General features: G+C 41.1%; 2 protein-coding genes across 6 annotated transcripts in view; both read left to right on the top strand.

Moving 5' to 3' along the window:
- Positions 1–2883: 2883 nt before the first annotated feature.
- Positions 2884–9439, top strand: LOC123510929. 2 transcript variants are annotated; one of them, XM_045266430.1, is made up of 9 exons: positions 2884–2992; positions 4539–4651; positions 4931–5115; positions 5320–5583; positions 5694–5963; positions 6290–6449; positions 6570–6682; positions 6867–7082; positions 7489–9439. In XM_045266430.1, the coding sequence occupies exons 2-9, from the start codon at positions 4579–4581 to the stop codon at positions 9013–9015; spliced, it is 2808 nt and encodes a 935-aa protein (XP_045122365.1). In that variant the 5' UTR covers positions 2884–2992; positions 4539–4578; the 3' UTR covers positions 9016–9439. The 2 variants fall into 2 exon arrangements, with proteins under 2 accessions (XP_045122365.1, XP_045122366.1); XM_045266431.1 differs by lacking the exon at positions 2884–2992 and adding an exon at positions 3005–3093.
- Positions 9440–10313: 874 nt separating this feature from the next.
- LOC123510776 (moesin/ezrin/radixin homolog 1-like) overlaps positions 10314–18172 on the top strand; it is an 80398-nt gene continuing 72539 nt past the window's right edge. Inside the window, exon 1 of one of the 4 annotated variants that reach the window (XM_045266152.1) lies at positions 10314–10415. Coding sequence is in view for 1 of the 4 variants with exons in the window: in XM_045266143.1 (XP_045122078.1) it covers positions 12766–12858 (93 nt within the window). In the remaining 3 variants the exon portion in view is untranslated. Of the gene's footprint in view, positions 10517–12749; positions 12859–18172 lie in introns of those variants that run through there. The other 3 variants (XM_045266147.1, XM_045266146.1, XM_045266143.1) reach the window with 3 other exon arrangements.

Raw genomic sequence — 18172 nt, 5'->3', positions numbered from 1 at the left:
ATCTTTACGTGTTCGTTAATTGTCTCACTCTGCCGAAGCGCTCTACAGGACACATTTACCGTATCTTTTTACAAATACATGACGGAGATTATCAGTAACATCGAGGAAAACACACAGCTAATATTTCAATAAACCGGAAGTAATCACATGGAAGGTCTCAAAGAAGCCTTATTATTTCTATTGTTTCCCTGCTAGTAATTCCCTCTGGCTTCGTCTCCTCGTCCTTGGGAATATCATCGCATTTTTGTATCTGTCTATGTCTGCATCTTTTTGTGTTTACTTATTCGTCTATCTTCCTTTTCATTAATTCATTTTGTTTTCTCTTTTATTTCATTCCAGTTGTTATTTATCATTAGTTATTTATTCTTTTATTATGTTTCATTATTATTATTATTATTATTATTATTATTATTATTATTATTATTATTTTCATTAATATTATTATTATTATTATTATTATTATTATTATTATTATTATTATTATTATTATTATTATTATTACTATTATTGCTGTTGTTGTTTTTGTTGTTGTTGTTGTTGTTGTTGTACTCTATTTTGTATTTTCAATTTGATTTTACCATGAAGTCTTGGTTACAATCAACAAGTGTATTCTTTAGAGAGAGAGAGAGAGAGAGAGAGAGAGAGAGAGAGAGAGAGAGAGAGAGAGAGAGAGAGAGAGAGAGAGAGAGAATTTTAACTATATATTTGCGAAACTTAACAAAACCCGAAAAAAATACCAATTTACACACACAAAAATTATGATAAACAAGTATTAATAGTAGATCTAAATGCAGGAAGACAAACAAACATATATTGCACACATAGTCACCCCTCTAAACGTCTAAACTAAAAGCTATCACACGCGGCGCCTTCTTGATTCAACAGAGACGCCTGCACCCTAGAAGTGACATAACCTCTTAATATTAACCGCCACCTTCTTGCGTCTAGTTAGGGAAGGGACGCCGCGCTCTGAGTCATCCCGTCCATCTTAGCTTTGTTCCGAAGAGAGAGAGAGAGAGAGAGAGAGAGAGAGAGAGAGAGAGAGAGAGAGAGAGAGAGAGTAAAGGAGGGGTAGATCACGTATACTTGTAATGTTATTCTTTCATAATCTCGAATTAATTCCAAGCTACAATGTTCTTCGGTTGAGAGAGAGAGAGAGAGAGAGAGAGAGAGAGAGAGAGAGAGAGAGAGAGAGAGAGAGAGAGAATTATCAAGTAAACCTTTTCCCCTCCATCCTTCCATCCACAATTTACAAGAAACAATCACCCCCCAAGTTTTTAAATAAGTGCTGCAATTTCCTGAGAGAGAGAGAGAGAGAGAGAGAGAGAGAGAGAGAGAGAGATGAGCTAAGTGCTGTATTAAGTACCGTGATGACAGTGCCACAACACAGTGCTGGATAGCACAAGGAATTCACCACTTCCTAGCAGCCTCCCTCCCCACCATCCCCCTACAACAGATCGACCCTCAAATCCGCCACCGAATGCGTACTCTTATGGAAATCAGGGTACATAATCCACAACAGCTGCAAAAATAGCCGTCTTAAACAATACATAAATTCATCTACTCACGAATGATTACATATCTTGAAAATGACATGTCACTTATCTCAGAATAATGTAACAGCTATGATAACCCACACAACAAAACCTTCACGAATAACAAAAAAATGAATGAAACTGAATAAAATGTTTCAAATCATACAATTGGGGGTGTTTGTGGGCCACGGTGAGTAATGAGTACTATTAACGTCAGGACTCGATGGGTGAGTCAGGCTGAGGCACAATGGTTAGTATCCGGCATGACTATAGTTCTGCCCCGTTCCTCTCAGCATCTGGTTCAGCTCAACTGGCTTGTGTTTTGTTCTGTTTTTTTTTCTCTTTTTTTTCGTGGCATGGCATTGATGAGAGTACAGGCTCCTCCTTCATCCACAGTTACTGGGTCTCTGTTCCGTGGTTAATGCATGCCAAGGGAAACACAGACCTTTTTCCATTGCAACCATCTTTTGTCACACTTAAGCTGATTTAATGTAATTAGTTAATCACCTCTTGTTTGCCTTTTGGTTTTTATCCGTGGAAAGTCTCTCTCTCTCTCTCTCTCTCTCTCTCTCTCTCTCTCTCTCTCTCTCTCTGTGTATGTATGTATGTATTCAGGTATGCATGTATGTATGTATGTATGTATGTATGTATGTATGTATGTATGTATATATGTATGTATGTATGTATGTATGTGTGTGGGGGGGGGAAGGAGTTGAGGGATAGAGCGGCTTATTAACCATCAAGAAAAAATTGCAGTATATTTTGTATGCTATAGAGTATAGAGAAACCTCGCTGTACAGTCATCTGTTTTGAAGGAGAGCATGGATAGCAATGCCATGTATTCTGTATTGGTGTGTTAGTGCATTGTTTCAAAAGTGGCGGCTGGAAATGAGAGCGGGTTTCTCTCTCTCTCTCTCTCTCTCTCTCTCTCTCTCTCTCCAATAAGATCAGATCCAACAACTGTATAGCCAAGAAACTGATACGAGTGTCCAGAATCATAGAAACATCATATACATGACAAAATATTTATATTATAGACGTATCGAGTCTTCGGAAGATCGCGCCGAAGTAAACTAACCCGAAATTAACTAAGGAAAGTCCCACATTTCTGAAGGCATACACAGCTACATATAGATACCTCACAGTAGCAGCTTTGTTTTATCAAAATGTAGTATGTGTAAATATTGTGGTGTGGAATGAGTTAAAACGGTATGACTATGTAGCAGGAGGAAGGATAGGAAACATCACAACGGCTGTGTTTTTCTTACATTTCGCTTTATGCTGTGTACTTATAATCTATTAATGTTTCTCCTTGTTCCCCTATAATCTTCACCATTGTTTCCTTTTCATTCAAACTTTTCAGTAATGCTTCTGATCCTGCCATCAGTCTGACAGTGGCGCCCTCTGCACCTCCGCCATTATCAGTCTCTTATTTCTGTGCTTATAATTTATAAGAGGTGAGGCCCGGATAGAAATTTGAATCATTCGTAGCCAACACGGGTAGAAGAAAGGGATTGAGATTGTGATGTTTTGCTCCTGGACTTGGAGACTAGCTAGGGTGAGAGTGTTACAAGCGCCGAGGAGGAGAGGCATTTATTGTTGACTGGAAAATAAAAAGATCAACAATAATAAAACTCCTTGACAACCATTATTAGGGTCGTAAGGTCCTGATGACTGGTTGACGTGTTGAATGATATTAGAGACACAAGAAGGCGTTACATATGATAATGAACTGGTATACCTACAGATTTAATATAAGCTAGTTGATGTGAATAGCATTAGCACTTACCTGTAGCTGAAGTTATGAGGGAAATGAGTTACAGTCCCGTAGTTAGTCCCATCTCCCCAACAACGTCCATTGTTTGCTTGTTATCAGGTTAATAAACAAAAAAGTTGATTGGGATAGTAATTGGCATTAATTTGTGCCACGTAATCAATGGTGTAGTTTGGTGTTAGGAACGGCTCAGTTCACTCAGCAGCTTATCATCCGCACACTTGTAGTTCTGCCATTTCCTTTGCTGTTGAACTATGAAAAGTACTGAGGAATTTGTTTGATATTAATGAGAGAGAGGGGTCAGACAAACAAACCTTTACCTTCTGCCTTATACTGCTAAACCTAACCCAAAGCTATAGGATCTCTCATGTCTGCCACTTTTGACCGATCCACTGTTCACTTATCTGGCTAAGAATCCCAAGCGCCCATTTTATGAATGGCAACAACTGTGTTGGAGATGGTGTTACTACTGTTAAAAAGGGGATCTAGGTCTCTTTGGCACTGTCCTAATATAGTGGTCCCTCCAGCTCTTCTCATTTCCCGGCTCTCTTTCACTTGGCAGATATGATGTAGGAACGAAAATTATAACCCAAATTGATTTAGACTAACCTAACCGTAACCCTAAACTAACCTACCTAGCTTAACCTAACCATGCTATTGGCTAGAAGGGTTCTCAGGAAGATGTATCAGTGATGTGTCTCCTCAGCTAGGTTAGGATAGGTTAGATCAAAGTTAGGATTAGGTTAGTTTTGGATATTATATTTTCATTCCCACATCACATAAGCTGAGTGGAAGAGCTGCAAAGGGGGAGCCGGGAAACGAGAAGAGCTGTAGGGACCACCATATTAGTACAGTGTCGTCTCCCTTTTACTACCTACCTGTCTGTGTACCCTGAAGAAAATGGGCTGCTTGATGTAACACTGTCTTACCTCTAGAGGGTCTGCTTTAATCATACTGACCCTATTGATATGTTTGTATTTAGTATATCCATGTATTCTCATTGGGCCTTTTTTCTTTATTTTGATTTTTGTTACCCTTGGCTGGTTTACCGTTTTACATAGGAAAAACAAAAAAACATGGTAATTATTTAGTTTTGATTGTAAATGTATGTCAAAGCTTGATTTCACTACCTATGAATTCAGAGATTAAACAGGGATGTGCTCAGTGCTAGAAAGCAGCTTGACATCCATAATTACATATATAATTATTTCCCATATTGTCCATTTCAGGTGCCTGGCCCCTCTGTACTACAGGTGACGTGGCTGGGTAATGTCCCTCAATGGGGAGCTACGGGTGGTGTCAAGGCGGTGCCATGTGCCGGGCTGTGGTGCCTCCTCCTCTAGTGAGTCACTCATAACTAGTGTTTTGTAGTGAACATACGGTGCCACATTAGAAAATATAGATGTTTTTGTAACTAAAGTAAATATATTGCATAGTACTTAAGATAATTGTATTTTCAGAAGTTGGTGAAAGCATGTTATGTAACTCATTGAAGCAGAAGCTCCATGATGCTTAATTCATATAACTCAAGTCAAGTGAATGTGACAAAACTCTTATTTTCATCATAAACTTTATATTCATTAAGGATAACAACAGGTCAGCTTTTCTTTATTTCATCCAGGTGTGGTGGTGTATTCAGCCAAGAAGAGCAAGGATGAGGAGGCCCATGGTCGCTGGATGAAGTTGCTTGGGTTGGAGGATGGGCGGGCAGCTGTGCATGCGTGTCAGAGGCACTTCCCAGCAGGGGCACCAACACGCAACCATCCAGACCCTGATGCCAACCTTTTCAACCCAATACCCAACCAGGTAGAGTAATTCTCTTAGAAAAGCTTAATCTATCTTTATACCAGACCAGCAATTCCTCATCATTTGGCTCAGACAAGCCACCACACACTCACACATCATTCACATTCCTAGCCTTGTCTCCAGTAGAAGCGAACAAGGGCAGAAAGCTTCATGTGTGGTTCAATATATATTCAAACCAATCTAAATTCACATTATTTTTTGCAGTCATCATCTTCCAATAATGGTCCAAGCCTGGAGTCTGGACCCCAGATCCAGCCACTGTTCAACACAGCACCAGATGGCACACCACTGGGCCCCAATGGTCAGCCTCTGCCACCTGCCATCCAGCCCCCACCTGGCTCTGTCACCAAGCTTGCCCCCAATGCCACCCTGATTGACCTCAACAAGATAAAGAAGGATCATGATGGTGAAAAGCCATTCAAAATTGAGCAGGTTACAGTCTTGATTGATGAAAGTGACGATGTTAAGGTACTAAAACTTGTTTCTGTGTCCTGTGCTGTATTTGTGATAAATGAGACCACTTAGATATCCCTTGAGCTTCTGTGACTCACTGACCTGAACTGATCTGCACACCACAGGTTGTTGGCTATGGACCAAGGGATCCTCTGTCCCATTCCCCAGTGGAGCGAATACCAGGCCGCCTTGGACGTCCCCGCAAGGCCCAGCCTCCCCCGCCTCCCACCTGGGACGATGGTGGGGCCACAGATGGGTTGGAGGATGTGGCCAGTGAGCCTTCCTTCCATCAGTTTAGTGACCCCTCTCTTGGGAACACCCTGGAGCAGATGAGGCAGCTGCGTATTGACTGTAACACTGCACTTGTTGACATGGACAAGAGGCAGATGGTATATGTAAGTGCTGGAGTGCTTTACTTATACTCTCATTACAAATGGAAAAGTTCAAATGATTTTATGGAAAAGCCCTTGAGTTTTTAGCATGTATAGTCTGTGTTGTCAGTTTGTAATATTGCAATTTTCTGCTGGTAAGTTTGATTTTGAATAAGAATCCTTTGTCATAATTGTCCCATCATCAATATCATATTGTCCTTGTCACCATCAGTCTTTGTCATAATTTTGACTATCATTTATTAATTCTTCACGTTCTCAGTTCATTCTCAGTTGTCTTGCTTCAGCAGTAATGTTCCTAAATCACTAATAGTGTGTCTTAATTGTTCCAGGCACATCGTGCTGTCCTGGTAGCCCGCAGTCCATATTTCTACCGACAGATGTATTTACGAAGAAAAAAGCTGAAGTATCTGTACCAGTTCTGCCGCTTCACTTTACCAATAGATGTTAACTTTGATGTTGTGGATGCTGTGGTCTCTTACATGTACACAGGTCTGTTGTTTCTCTTTTCTGCTTCAATGAACAATATGATTTGGACATGCTGAAGAAAGGAATGTTGGAGATCCTTTACTGATTGTGGATAAGACTGATTCATGTTCAGTTTTCTTTCAGGTTCAATGAGCACACTATGGGGAAAGGGAACAGCATCCATCAGAAAAGTTCTGAACCTGTTTGAAATGAAGGAAGCTCTGGAGTTGTATGATCAAGAAGTGGCTGGGAGAGAAGTGAGTTGAAGATTCATTCTAGTTTCTGTTGCTGGAGAATGCTTTTAACTTCTGATCTGTACTGTTTCATGCTTTTACATTCTCCAACAGCAATGATATCTATCTCTAATAAGTCTCATGCCCTTTTTGTCATGTCTTTCTTGCTATTCTATGCAGGTGCATGTAATGTCTCTTTATCTTATAGGTGGAGGAGAAGGAGCCTCGCCGTGTTAAAAAACGCCTCCGTCGGGAACCAGGAGAAGAAAACCTGGAGAGCCTAGTGATGCCACTCCTGTCAGACACTGGTGGGGCAGTGGATGGGAGCACAGCAGAGGAAGTGTTCAGGGGGGAGGAGAGGCGGAGGAGGAGAAAGGCGCCTGCAGATCATGAGGGAGGGGAAGATGTCCATGGGAAGATGAAGGTGGGTGCTTATCATCTCCTTTGCTTACTATTTGAGGTATATATGGTGTCTTTGAAGGTGTGCTTAGACAAAGTTGTTGGAAAGGCAGTCTTAATTAATTAAGTGGTTATACTTTTGGTGTACTTTTCCTAGTTTTTAGCGAGAGAATGCCTAGCTTCTTGTCACAGTAAAACAGTGCACATATGAGTAATCAGTTATCATAACTTCCCCATTCTACTGATTGTTTTCAAGGTAGCTGCTTGATGGATTTACATGATGTATAAAGGCAATGTGGTGCTCCTTTGCAGTTGTGAAGAATTGTTTTCCTGTAAGGACACTCAAATAACTAGTTAATTATTTATAATCTGTGTTTATAAGGCAAGTTGAAAATGTTAATCTTTTCTAATTGCATTGTAATTTTTGCCAGGTATCTGTCCAGAAAATTGTTGACAGTGCCCTGACACCTTTCCTTGGAAAGATTGAGGAACTGTTTGACCCGTCGGCTTCCACACTGCACATTGCCCGCACCTCACAACACATCATAACACTCTGGCATGCCGACATACTGCTCACCAAACTCTTTGACCAGAACGACCTGACAAAGTTTTTCTCCGAGGTGATGAATGACGTTCTGGAGAAGAACAACTTGATGCATCAGCAGGAGACGGGTGAGAGTGAAGGGTGTGGCTACAGTGTGGAGGTTTTGGTGACACATACAGGAAATGCTCTGATAGATGAGGCTTATAACAAGGCTTCCATTGGTGATTCTGTGATGCAGGAAGTAGAGACAATAACCTTAGGGGACATGCAGATCATTAATTATCACCAGATTGATCCTCAGCACATTTCAAAGTATGTACACATGATAGCAATGTATCGCTATCGAATACGGATGGAGAAGAAGGGCTCCGGGAGGTCGGATGGAGGAAGTGGAAGCACAGGGGCGGGAAGCAAGGACACCCTCATGCCCCCACTCCTGGAAGGGGATGTTTTACCCGATGACTCGTCCACACCTCAAGATCTTGATGACCTTGTGAACAGGATGGCAGGAGGTGGGGACGACCTCCTTACAGGCGCTACTAGTGCTCTGACCCGAGCCTGTTTCCAGCAGGTCAGCACCGACTTGAAGCGAAGAGCTGTGGCTGACCTGGAACTCTATGTGAATCCATCATTCCATGAAGAACTCATCATGCACATTATAGTGGACCAGGTTGAGGAGCGAGGGACTCTTCCTCTATGTTTAGCAGTGTTTCTTGCCAAAGGTTGTAACTTCTGCCGCAAGAAAGAGTGTAAAGGAGAGGACCTTACATTACCCATTAGTCCAGATAATCCAGTCTGCCCTGACCGACAGTGCATTAAACGTAATCTCATTTGTGAGTTGTGTAACAAACAGATGTCAAATTCCAAGTCTTTAGCAAGACACAAATACAGCTTGCATGACATTCAGGTGGGGGATGCTGGAGGAATCTTCATTTGCAGTCACTGCGGAGAGACGTTCAGCAAAAAGTGGAAGCTTAACATGCACGAAAGACAACACGAGGACCGCAAGTTGGAGGTTGCCTGTCAGATTTGTGGGAAGGTGATGCGCGGAGCAATGGCCCTGAAAAAGCATGTCAGCATGGTCCATGAAACACGACCACAGTTTCAGTGTGACTTCTGTTCCAAGAGTTTTAAGCGAAAGGAGACTCTCAATGTTCATCTTCGCATTCATACTGGAGAGAAGCCATTCCAGTGTCCTCGGTGTGACTATGCCTCAGAGACTAAGGGCAACTTGAAGGCCCACATGTGGCGCAAGCACAAGATGCAGCTGGGGGCATCAGCAACGGACCAGCAACAGGTGGCTGAGGAGCAGGCCATGGCGGCCAGCCTGGTTGCTCATGCCCACCCCCTTGGTGATGGATCCTTTATTATTGCTCAAGGGAATCCTACATCAGGAGCAATGATGGGAGATTAATTTAATGGAACACATTTCTCTTGTTTTTAAAGGATGTAGAATTAATAGTTATGAATTTTTATTGTATTACAAGAGTGAATGATGAATGAAGGCAGTTTCCAGCATGGAGATACTAGTAATCTAAGCAACTCTAGAATACCAAAAAGCTAGACTCTAAGTATGGTTATTTCTACAGCATGAAATTTTTATAGTGAAGTGACATTGCTGTGTGAAGGGTTATGATTCATATGAGTGAGTGAAGTTTTAGCAAAATTGTGTATGTGTTTTATGATTCTTGTGTGAATGTAGTTGAAAGTGATTTGTTGAGTACTATTTAAAATCCAAGTTACATACCATTGTAAATAATACTGACATGCATTTGTAAATATGCATTATTTATTCATTGCCAAAATGATGAACAATTAAAGTCATTTATATTTTTTTCTGAACTTGTTTTCTTGTCCAAGAAGTTACATATAATGTTGGCAAGCTTTATCCTTTGAATGGATTTTACCTTAGCTTGGCATGACTTGATGAAACACACCTGAGATGTTTACATGTCTGTAACTTAAATAATGGTGAACTTTACTTATTCTCTGCTATAAGAAATCAGTTAATATGACCTTGGAATTCATGTGAAGCATTTTTATTTAGGTCAGAGAGTTCACTCGAAAGAGATGGATAGATCTCAGATCAAACCATCTTTATAACTGATATTCATCTGAATGATGTTTATATTACTAGTGACAAGATATAAGCTGATACAAGTAAAGTATGCATAAGTGAAGGCGATACAGTATAGGCAGGAAAATGGGAAAGACCATGCTACAGTAATTCCATCTAACTAATGAAATATATCAATAAAGACCGAGGTCTTATTCCTACCATGGTACCATTAACCATTAAACATTTAATTTGTAGTTGCAATTTTCTCTTCCATGATCATACACCCAGGAAGATAAGAATTGTGTTCTTCCCATCTTCTTTTCTTTCCCAAATTAAAATATTTTCGCAATGCACCTCTCCTCAATTACTGAAATGGATCATTTCGATTTCTTACAAATTGGCGAAGTGAACATTCTATAGCAAACACATCATAATGTGTCTATTTATTTATAGTAGCCGGTGAAAAAAATCCTTTCCTTGTATTGGGGACCCTTTCAAAACTAGGAAGATTAGACAAATTTGTGGATGAGGTTGATAGACGAAGATAAGCAGGGATACTCTTATACAGGGGCTGGTACATGTAGGCTTGGCGGTTTGTTGTAGCTTCCCTTATTTTCTTATATTGAATGTGATCCTGTATTTTCATAGTTCCAAAAGAAGCGGGAGGCCTGCTGGCGGTGCGCAGTAGGAGCCGCGCACGTCACGGCCACTCCTCCCGCCGCGGCCATATTGTGAGGACGGCGGCTCCTTCGCTGGTGAGTCAGCTCCATAATTCTTCCTCTCACACCGTCCTGCGCCATATTTCACTATCCTCCACCTGACATTAGGGAAACTAAGTACCCGTCGCTGCCTTCAGGTGAGTCAGGGCACCGGGGATCAGCGGGAAAGGTTAATTATAGGTAGTTACAAGACTGCACTCCTAACTTTTGTGTCTTCGCGCGCCAGGTTTAAGTATGAAGTTTTAGAGACTCTGACAGGTTGTATTGGGGTTATTGGAATGTTGTAGGGGTGAGAGGTTGGTTGGTGATGGGTGGTGAGGGCGGGGGTGCCGTGTGGTGGGGTAGGGCAAGGCGTAGGGGCAGCCGGCACCCACCTGTAACCCACCTCCCAAAACATTCTCAGCTGTCACTCCCGACACGCCGTCATGATGAACTTTTACCTTTTCACTAATGATGGCGTTAATTAAGTGTCTCTGTCCCTTTTATTAATTTAGGAAGTGTGTTTTGTTAGTCTTTCCTCTTATCAGCACTGTTATCAGATACTCTTCCTCTTATCAGCACGTATTTTTCTCATTTGTATTCATTTTTTTTCTTGTAGAGGTGTATTCTTATCGCCAGTCTTATCAGTTGGCCCTATTAGTTATCAGCAGTCGACCTTCCTCTTATCAGTACTTTCTCCTATCACTTTCTTTTGCTTATCAACCCCAGTCATTCATTTTAGCATCCAGTCGATCTCTTATATATTAATTTGACCTCTTATCACCATTCATTATATCCTATTAGTTTTTAAAACAATCCGGTTTATGTAATGACTTATCTTGCTTATATCTATTCTATTTCAGCACTTAGCACTTCTTATCAGCATTCACGCATTCCTGTTATCTTTGTGTGTCAGAGTATGGGATGCATTGCTAATCAGGCTGTCCTTATCAGTCCAGATTAGTTAGTTTCTTTATCGTATCTTATCTTTTGTAATTTTCTGCAATGTGTTATCTTAGTTCACAAGTTTGTGGTGTGGTAGGTTATCAAATGGGCTCAATGGTGTCTCTTTTGGAAATGTCACTGTTGTATTTGGTATTATTGTATTATTTTTATTTATTTATTTATTTATTTAATTATTTTTGTGACAGGTATGGTATTATCCAGCCATTAGTGTGGTGGGGCAGTGAAGGTGTTAGGCTTCCACCATAAGCTTCATTGTGGTGGTGTGTGCTTTTGTGGTTATTTTGTGTAAACGATTTTGTTAATTTTTGCTTTTTAATTGGTGATTGTCATGTATTAATTTCTGTTAGTATTCATGGTGTTTTGGTGATTCATTCTAATTATCAGGAAGTATATCACTCTTCATTAGATTTGGAATAACTAACAGGAAAATTGGTTATTAAATCTATTGTTATGAATGTGGACAGAACAAAAGTGTGATATTAAGATTTGTTCATGATGTTTGTGAGTATGTGGTAGTTTTGGTCAGAATTTATTTATCAGACTTTCTCTGGTAATGAATTAGAAACTTGCATAAATTTGACTACTGTTGGAGTAATTAGTGCTGTTATTTGCTGATTACTACATTTCTGTCAAGCCATCCAACTATTTGCAGTAAAGAATGTACAGTTTTGCAGTTTCCATTGTGAGGGTTGGTGTTCCTGATGCGTTTGTGGCTCTGTAACCTGAGGCGGCCAGAAGGAAGCCTCACAAAGGGTGCTATGTTTTAGGGCTTCCAGTAATGTTCAAAGGGGCCAGTTAGTGGTCAGTGAGGGACAGCGTGCACATAGTTTTAAAAGTTCTTTGTGGATCATATTGTCTTGTGGCTTGATGTGACGTGCTATCCGTTCTGTGACACACTTAATTTGTGTTATGCCAAGGGGTGTGTGCATGTGGTGCTTACATTATGCTTGACAAATAAGGGCCGTGACTTGCTAGTAAATGTAAGACCAGTGCAGAAATTTACATGATGGACACAGATTAGACAAGTTACGTTGCAGAAAGCTACCATTATTCTTTCGGTTCTTGTTATTGCAGTCTGATTTATGATTTGACTGAGTGTAAAACTAGTGCAGGGAGTAACTTAAATACTGAAGAAGGCATATTTTGGTTAATAAATGCACTTCTGGATAAAAATTCTAACAGTTTTATGAATTTTATTACTGCAGTCTAATATATGAGTTGATAAAGACTTCAGTTGAACAAAGTGAATTATTTACAAGTGATGACATGAATTCTGGTTGATGAATCGACCTGGGGAAATCAACCAACATCACTTTAAGTTTTGATATTGCAGTCTGGCATTTGCAGCACCTCTTAACTCAATCCCATAGTCTTGTGATTGAAAACTGGTACCCTCATCACCACTAACTCTTGTTCTGTTGTCATTGCAAGCTGAGGCACAATGGAATCGATACAAGCAGCAGTTAAGGAGCACATCCAGGGAAAGCTGCGGGAAATTGGCAGCACCTTGGATGAGGAACGACGAGAACTCAGTGTATGTTTCTTATCCCTCGGTAGTGTTTGCTAGATATTCCCAGGGCGGCGAGCACCACTGTAGCGTTGGACATCAGGAAATATACACACTAGTCACAATGCATCACTTTCATTACTTCTTTAGCCTTTCCTTATGTTCACTCTTTCCTTATTGAACCTCAGTTAGCTTCTGAATGTATCTGAAGTGAAGTAAGGTAAATTGCGGGTTAACATTGACAGACTGGTTTGAGGAGTAATGGAAGTATTGTGTGTCCAGTCTTGTGTGTGTTTCCTGCCTGTCCATGACTACCTTTAACACAGTGACCCTTTTCCACGTTTTTGTGTAGTTGATGTTGAGAGACCGTCATTTTGCTGTGATTAGTGCATCTGTGTAGTCCACTGCCGTGAGGTACAGGTTTAGTAAGTGAGTGGCTCTCCACAGATTGTTTTTTATAGTATTGCAGAATCGTCTAGTGAAAAGACCCCCTGCTTAGCAAAATATTATGAAGTTGATTCGTTCATAGTTGATACTGCAATTTTGAAGTACTTTTGCCTGATATATAGTGAAAATATAGAATGTTAGAAATATTTATATTTCTAGAATCTATAGCTTAGAAGATCAACATACTGCAAACATAATTAGATTCAGTACTTTGAAGTTCATTAATTAAGGAATGTATGTACATACTTAATAGTTGATTTTGTTTCTTGTTGATGAGATAATTTGATGTATTTTATGTGTACTCTCATTAAGAAAATGTAAATATGTTATTTTATTCATCAGATTCATCATTAGTGAAGATTACTCATTGCAGTGGCTCTTGTTTTTGACGTTTGTGTGGCACAAAGTTTGTGGTGTTTGGTGGTGTACACTCCATGATCTGTAGGGGGGTGGTGTGTGGAGGTTGATGGTGATGGTCATAACTGTGGACACAGCAGGCTGGTCACAATGGTTGTAACTGTTGAGTTCACTTGCTGCCTTGACTGAATATCATAGTCCTGCATATCTCAGTGAACTTGCTTTGTGTTATTTGATATTCAGAAAAGAATTGATTTTGCTCAGTAGTACATAGCTAATGTTTTGATGTGTATTGAGGAAATAGGGGCATTCATACACACATCACAATGAACTGGACGTTGTAATGGTATGGTTGACAGTTCATACATGCATATTATTGAGTTTGGTTTTTATAAGCTAACATGATTATACAAGTGTGTGTGTGTGTGTGTATGTGTTGTCATGGTACACAGTATGAGGGATGTCATATCAGGCTGTAAACTTGCTGGGTTCAAACAGGCTGGGTTCCATTCCAGTCCAGACTGCCACCTGACACCCACACTCAGGCTACCTGCCATGTGTAAGTGAATGGGTGTATGTGACAAGGCTTCATTCAGAAAAAAAAAAAAAAAAAAATGTTGATTTATAACCTACAGAAGAAAAAAGAAGGTATTTGTTGTAGGGTTGATACATATCTCATCTTAAGTAGTTGGAATGTTGGCTGGCTTTAAGAGACTCCATACAAACTTGTAAGCAATCCACAAGGAAGCCCCAGTGAGTTGTGTGTCTTGGCATCTCTGTGCTGGGTGTCACTTGCTCTTAAGAGGATTGTGTCTAGGCCCAGAGACAATGATCAACCAGCCAAGTACAAAGTTTTGCAGTTTGGTGATATTTACTTAGTGACGCTCAGCTAAAGTACGTACATACATTATACCTTTTTGTGCTGGTGCTTGCTTCATGCTCACCAACAAAGAGCACGTTCTTGTATGTCATGTCTTATCTTGAATACTTTTGAGAAGCTGTAAGAAAGTATGTAAGGGATTTTCAAAGATGTCATGATTGTGGTGGTTTAGCAAAGATTTTACATCAGTTGGAAAAAAAATATCGTGAACATTATATTCATCATTTCAATGGTAAATGTGAATAGTCTTAAGTGCCTATAGCATTTATGAATACAAGCTAATGATGAATGCTGTTCAGTCAGGGATGGGCTAACATGTACCTCTAATCTTGGGTCACTGTCTGCATTAGTATTAACAAGAAGAAAGCGGGATATACTTATTCGTATGAGAGTGGGGACCTGCCTTGTTCTTTGTATTCAGTGGGAAGTACCTGACGTCCACTGCCATTTGTATGAACGAAAGTATGCAGCGGTGTTGGCAATCTTGTCTGTGCAAACAGTATGACCTGATGTTGTGTGTGGCTCCAGGTAGCTGTTTTTACACCTCATCAGTTAATTGAGAGAGAAAATAAGTAGGGGTGATGCAAGGTTGTGTGTGTGTGTGTGTGTGTGTGTGTGTGTGTGTGTGTGTGTGTGTGTGTGTGTGTGTGTGTTGGGGTGCTTGGTGGAGGGTAGGTGGGGGGATCATGGGTGCATAGAGGACATGGGTGAAGGAAGTGGAGCCTGGTACGACCACCTGCTTCTGGTTCCATAAGCTTCCACTCCTCCTCCTCCTCCTCCTCCTCTTCCTCTTCCTCTTCCTCTTCCTCCTATCCTTTTGATCTCCCCCACTTCCATTTTTTTTTCCACCTTTCTTCCCCTCATAATACCTTTTTTTTTTTTTATTTGTGTTCCTTGGTGTTCTCCTCCCAGTAGCTGAAATGTTTATCCCTCGCTGCGGCTGCCTGTTCAGCTTTACCGGAAGGACTTCTGGAAGCTCACAATTACGTCCACTTTGATCTATTATTGAACGACTGACTGACTGGCTGGCTGGCTGTTTGACTTGGCGATATGAGAGAGAGAGAGAGAGAGAGAGAGAGTAGGAGGGAGGGGGAGGGGGAGGGGGGCGTGGTTAAGCAGAGCCAGGAGAGTCGGATATTAACGGAAGCGAAGCGATGTAAACAATGACGGAGAAAAGTGAAGTTATTTTTAGTGTGTGTGTGTGTGTGTGTTAAAGAACTCAATACCAATAAGGATTTTTCTTGTTTTGTTATTCTGATGTCAAGAGCACGTGGTTATTCTCTCTCTCTCTCTCTCTCTCTCTCTCTCTCTCTCTCTCTCTCTCTCTCTCTCTCTCTCTGACAAGTTAATGATATGTACTTCATATATCTACTTATTTATTTTATCATATATTTTATCATATATTTATTTATGTATTACCTCAAACACCTATGCACACAAAATTAAGCTAAACCTTTGAATAAATCGCTACTATTTTATTTAATGTAGCAAATTATTCGTGTTTCATTTGTAGAATCAATCGTAATGGCTCTCTGGGTTATTTGTATATGTATTTATTTACTTTTTGTATGTATGTATGTATGTATGTATGTATGTATGTATCTATCTATCTAGTATCTATCTATCTATCTATCTCTCTGTCTGTCTGTCTGTCTGTCTGTCTATCTATCTATCTATCTATCTATCTATCTGTCTGTCTGTCTGTCTGTCTGTCTGTCTGTCTGTCTATCTATCTATCTATCTATCTATCTGTCTGTCTGTCTGTCTGTCTGTCTGTCTGTCTGTCTGTCTGTCTTTATTTATTTATTTATCCGTTCATTGTGTGTCATGCATCAACAGATATTTATATTGTCAGCTTATTAGAAGGGCGTATCAATAATAATGTTCTCAAGAGTTGTGAAAGATAATTAGGGGAACATTACGCTATGAGAGAGAGAGAGAGAGAGAGAGAGAGAGAGAGAGAGAGAGAGAGAGAGAGAGAGAGATGATAAGGTACAAACTTGAATTGATATATAAAATGAACCGGTTTTCCTTACTACTCGTTAGTTTACATTTTCCATTGTTATTATTATTATTATTATTATTATTATTATTATTATTATTATTATTATTATTATTATTATCTATCATGACCATTGATTTGTTTGAGAAATGATGTGTGTGAGAGAGAGAGAGAGAGAGAGAGAGAGAGAGAGAGAGAGAGAGAGAGAATCACCTTTACCATTATGTGTGCACTGAGCTAAATAAGTCCAGCTTTAATAATATAATTCCATACCTTCAACTAACAATAGAGTTTGTGTGTAGTGGTCAGCGGTGGCGGCGGTGGTGGTGGTGGTGGTGACGCAACAAGTACCTAAGAGTTCTATCCAGTGTTCTCAATAGCACCGTTCACTCAGATACAGACGCCTCCTTTCGTGTGCCTGGCTGGCCAATAAGATGGGTCTTTGTGTGGCATTCCTAGCTTTCCTTCACCCCGCCCCACCATCATCACGCCCCGCATCACCATCACGCCCCACCATCACCATCACGTGCTGCCCCACCATCACGCCCCGCCCCACCATCACGCCCCGCATCACCGTCACGCCCCGCCCCAAAATCACGCCCCGCCGTTTCCCTTCCAGCCTCCTCTCGTCGTGTCCTTCCCTCCAACCTCCTCCTCCCGCTGTTTCCTTTCCTTCAACCTCCTCCCGCTGTTTCCTTTCCTCCAGCCTCCTCCTCACCGTCCCTGGTTCTGTGTTGACTGTCTCTATCAAACTGTAAGCCTTAATTGCCCTGGGAGTTAACTTTACGGGTTGTTATTGTTGTTTTTGTTGTTGCTGTTGTTTGCTGTTAATTTTTGTTCGTGTTCTTCCTCTCTTCCTCCTCCTCAGTCTTATTTTTCTTGTTCTTAGTATGAGAGAGAGAGAGAGAGAGAGAGAGAGAGAGAGAGAGAGAGAGAGAGAGACGGAAGAATTATTGATGGTGTAAGTAGGAGGAGGAGGAGGTGGTGGTGGTGGTGGTGGTGGTGGTGGTGGTTAGTATGGGTTCACTACTTTCCTAGCCAAACAAGCCGTGCATTCCGACGCTATCCTTCTCTGTTTATCATTTAGGATGCTCCTCCTCCTCCTCCTCCTCCTCCTCCTCCTCCTCCTCCTCCTCCTCCTCCTCCAGTGCCACTTCTATCCAATTTTCTCGTCCTCCCTCTCCTTTCCTTCATTTGCTCTGCTTCCTCCTCCTCCTCCTCCTCCTCCTCCTCCTCCTCCTCCTCCTCCTCCTCCGCTTTCGGCCACTTCTGACTGTTTACCATTTCTGCAACTTCCGCCTCCACCTCTTATCCATCCATCCTCCTCCTCCTCCTCCTCCTCCTCCTCCTCCTCCTCCTCCTCCTCCTCCTCCTCCTCCTCTTCATCCTTCTTTATTTATTCATGCCTGTATCTTTTCCTTTCTCTGCCTCCCATTCTCCTTCCGTACCTGTATCTCCTCCTCCTCCTCCTCCTCCTCCTCCTCCTCCTCCTCCTCCTCATTTTAGAAGCACGAAGACGAAAAAGCAATAAAAAATGATTTGCCGTGGTATTTTAACAAGGATTCTCTCTCTCTCTCTCTCTCTCTCTCTCTCTCTCTCTCTCTCTCTCTCTCTCTCTCTCTCTCTCTCTCTCTCTCTCTCTCTCTCTCTCTCTC

Source organism: Portunus trituberculatus, chromosome 30 (genome assembly GCF_017591435.1).
Source record: "Portunus trituberculatus isolate SZX2019 chromosome 30, ASM1759143v1, whole genome shotgun sequence".
Classification (NCBI taxonomy): domain Eukaryota; kingdom Metazoa; phylum Arthropoda; class Malacostraca; order Decapoda; family Portunidae; genus Portunus; species Portunus trituberculatus.
Note: the sequence above shows the minus strand (reverse complement) of the source record. Positions and strands in the feature narration are given on the sequence as shown.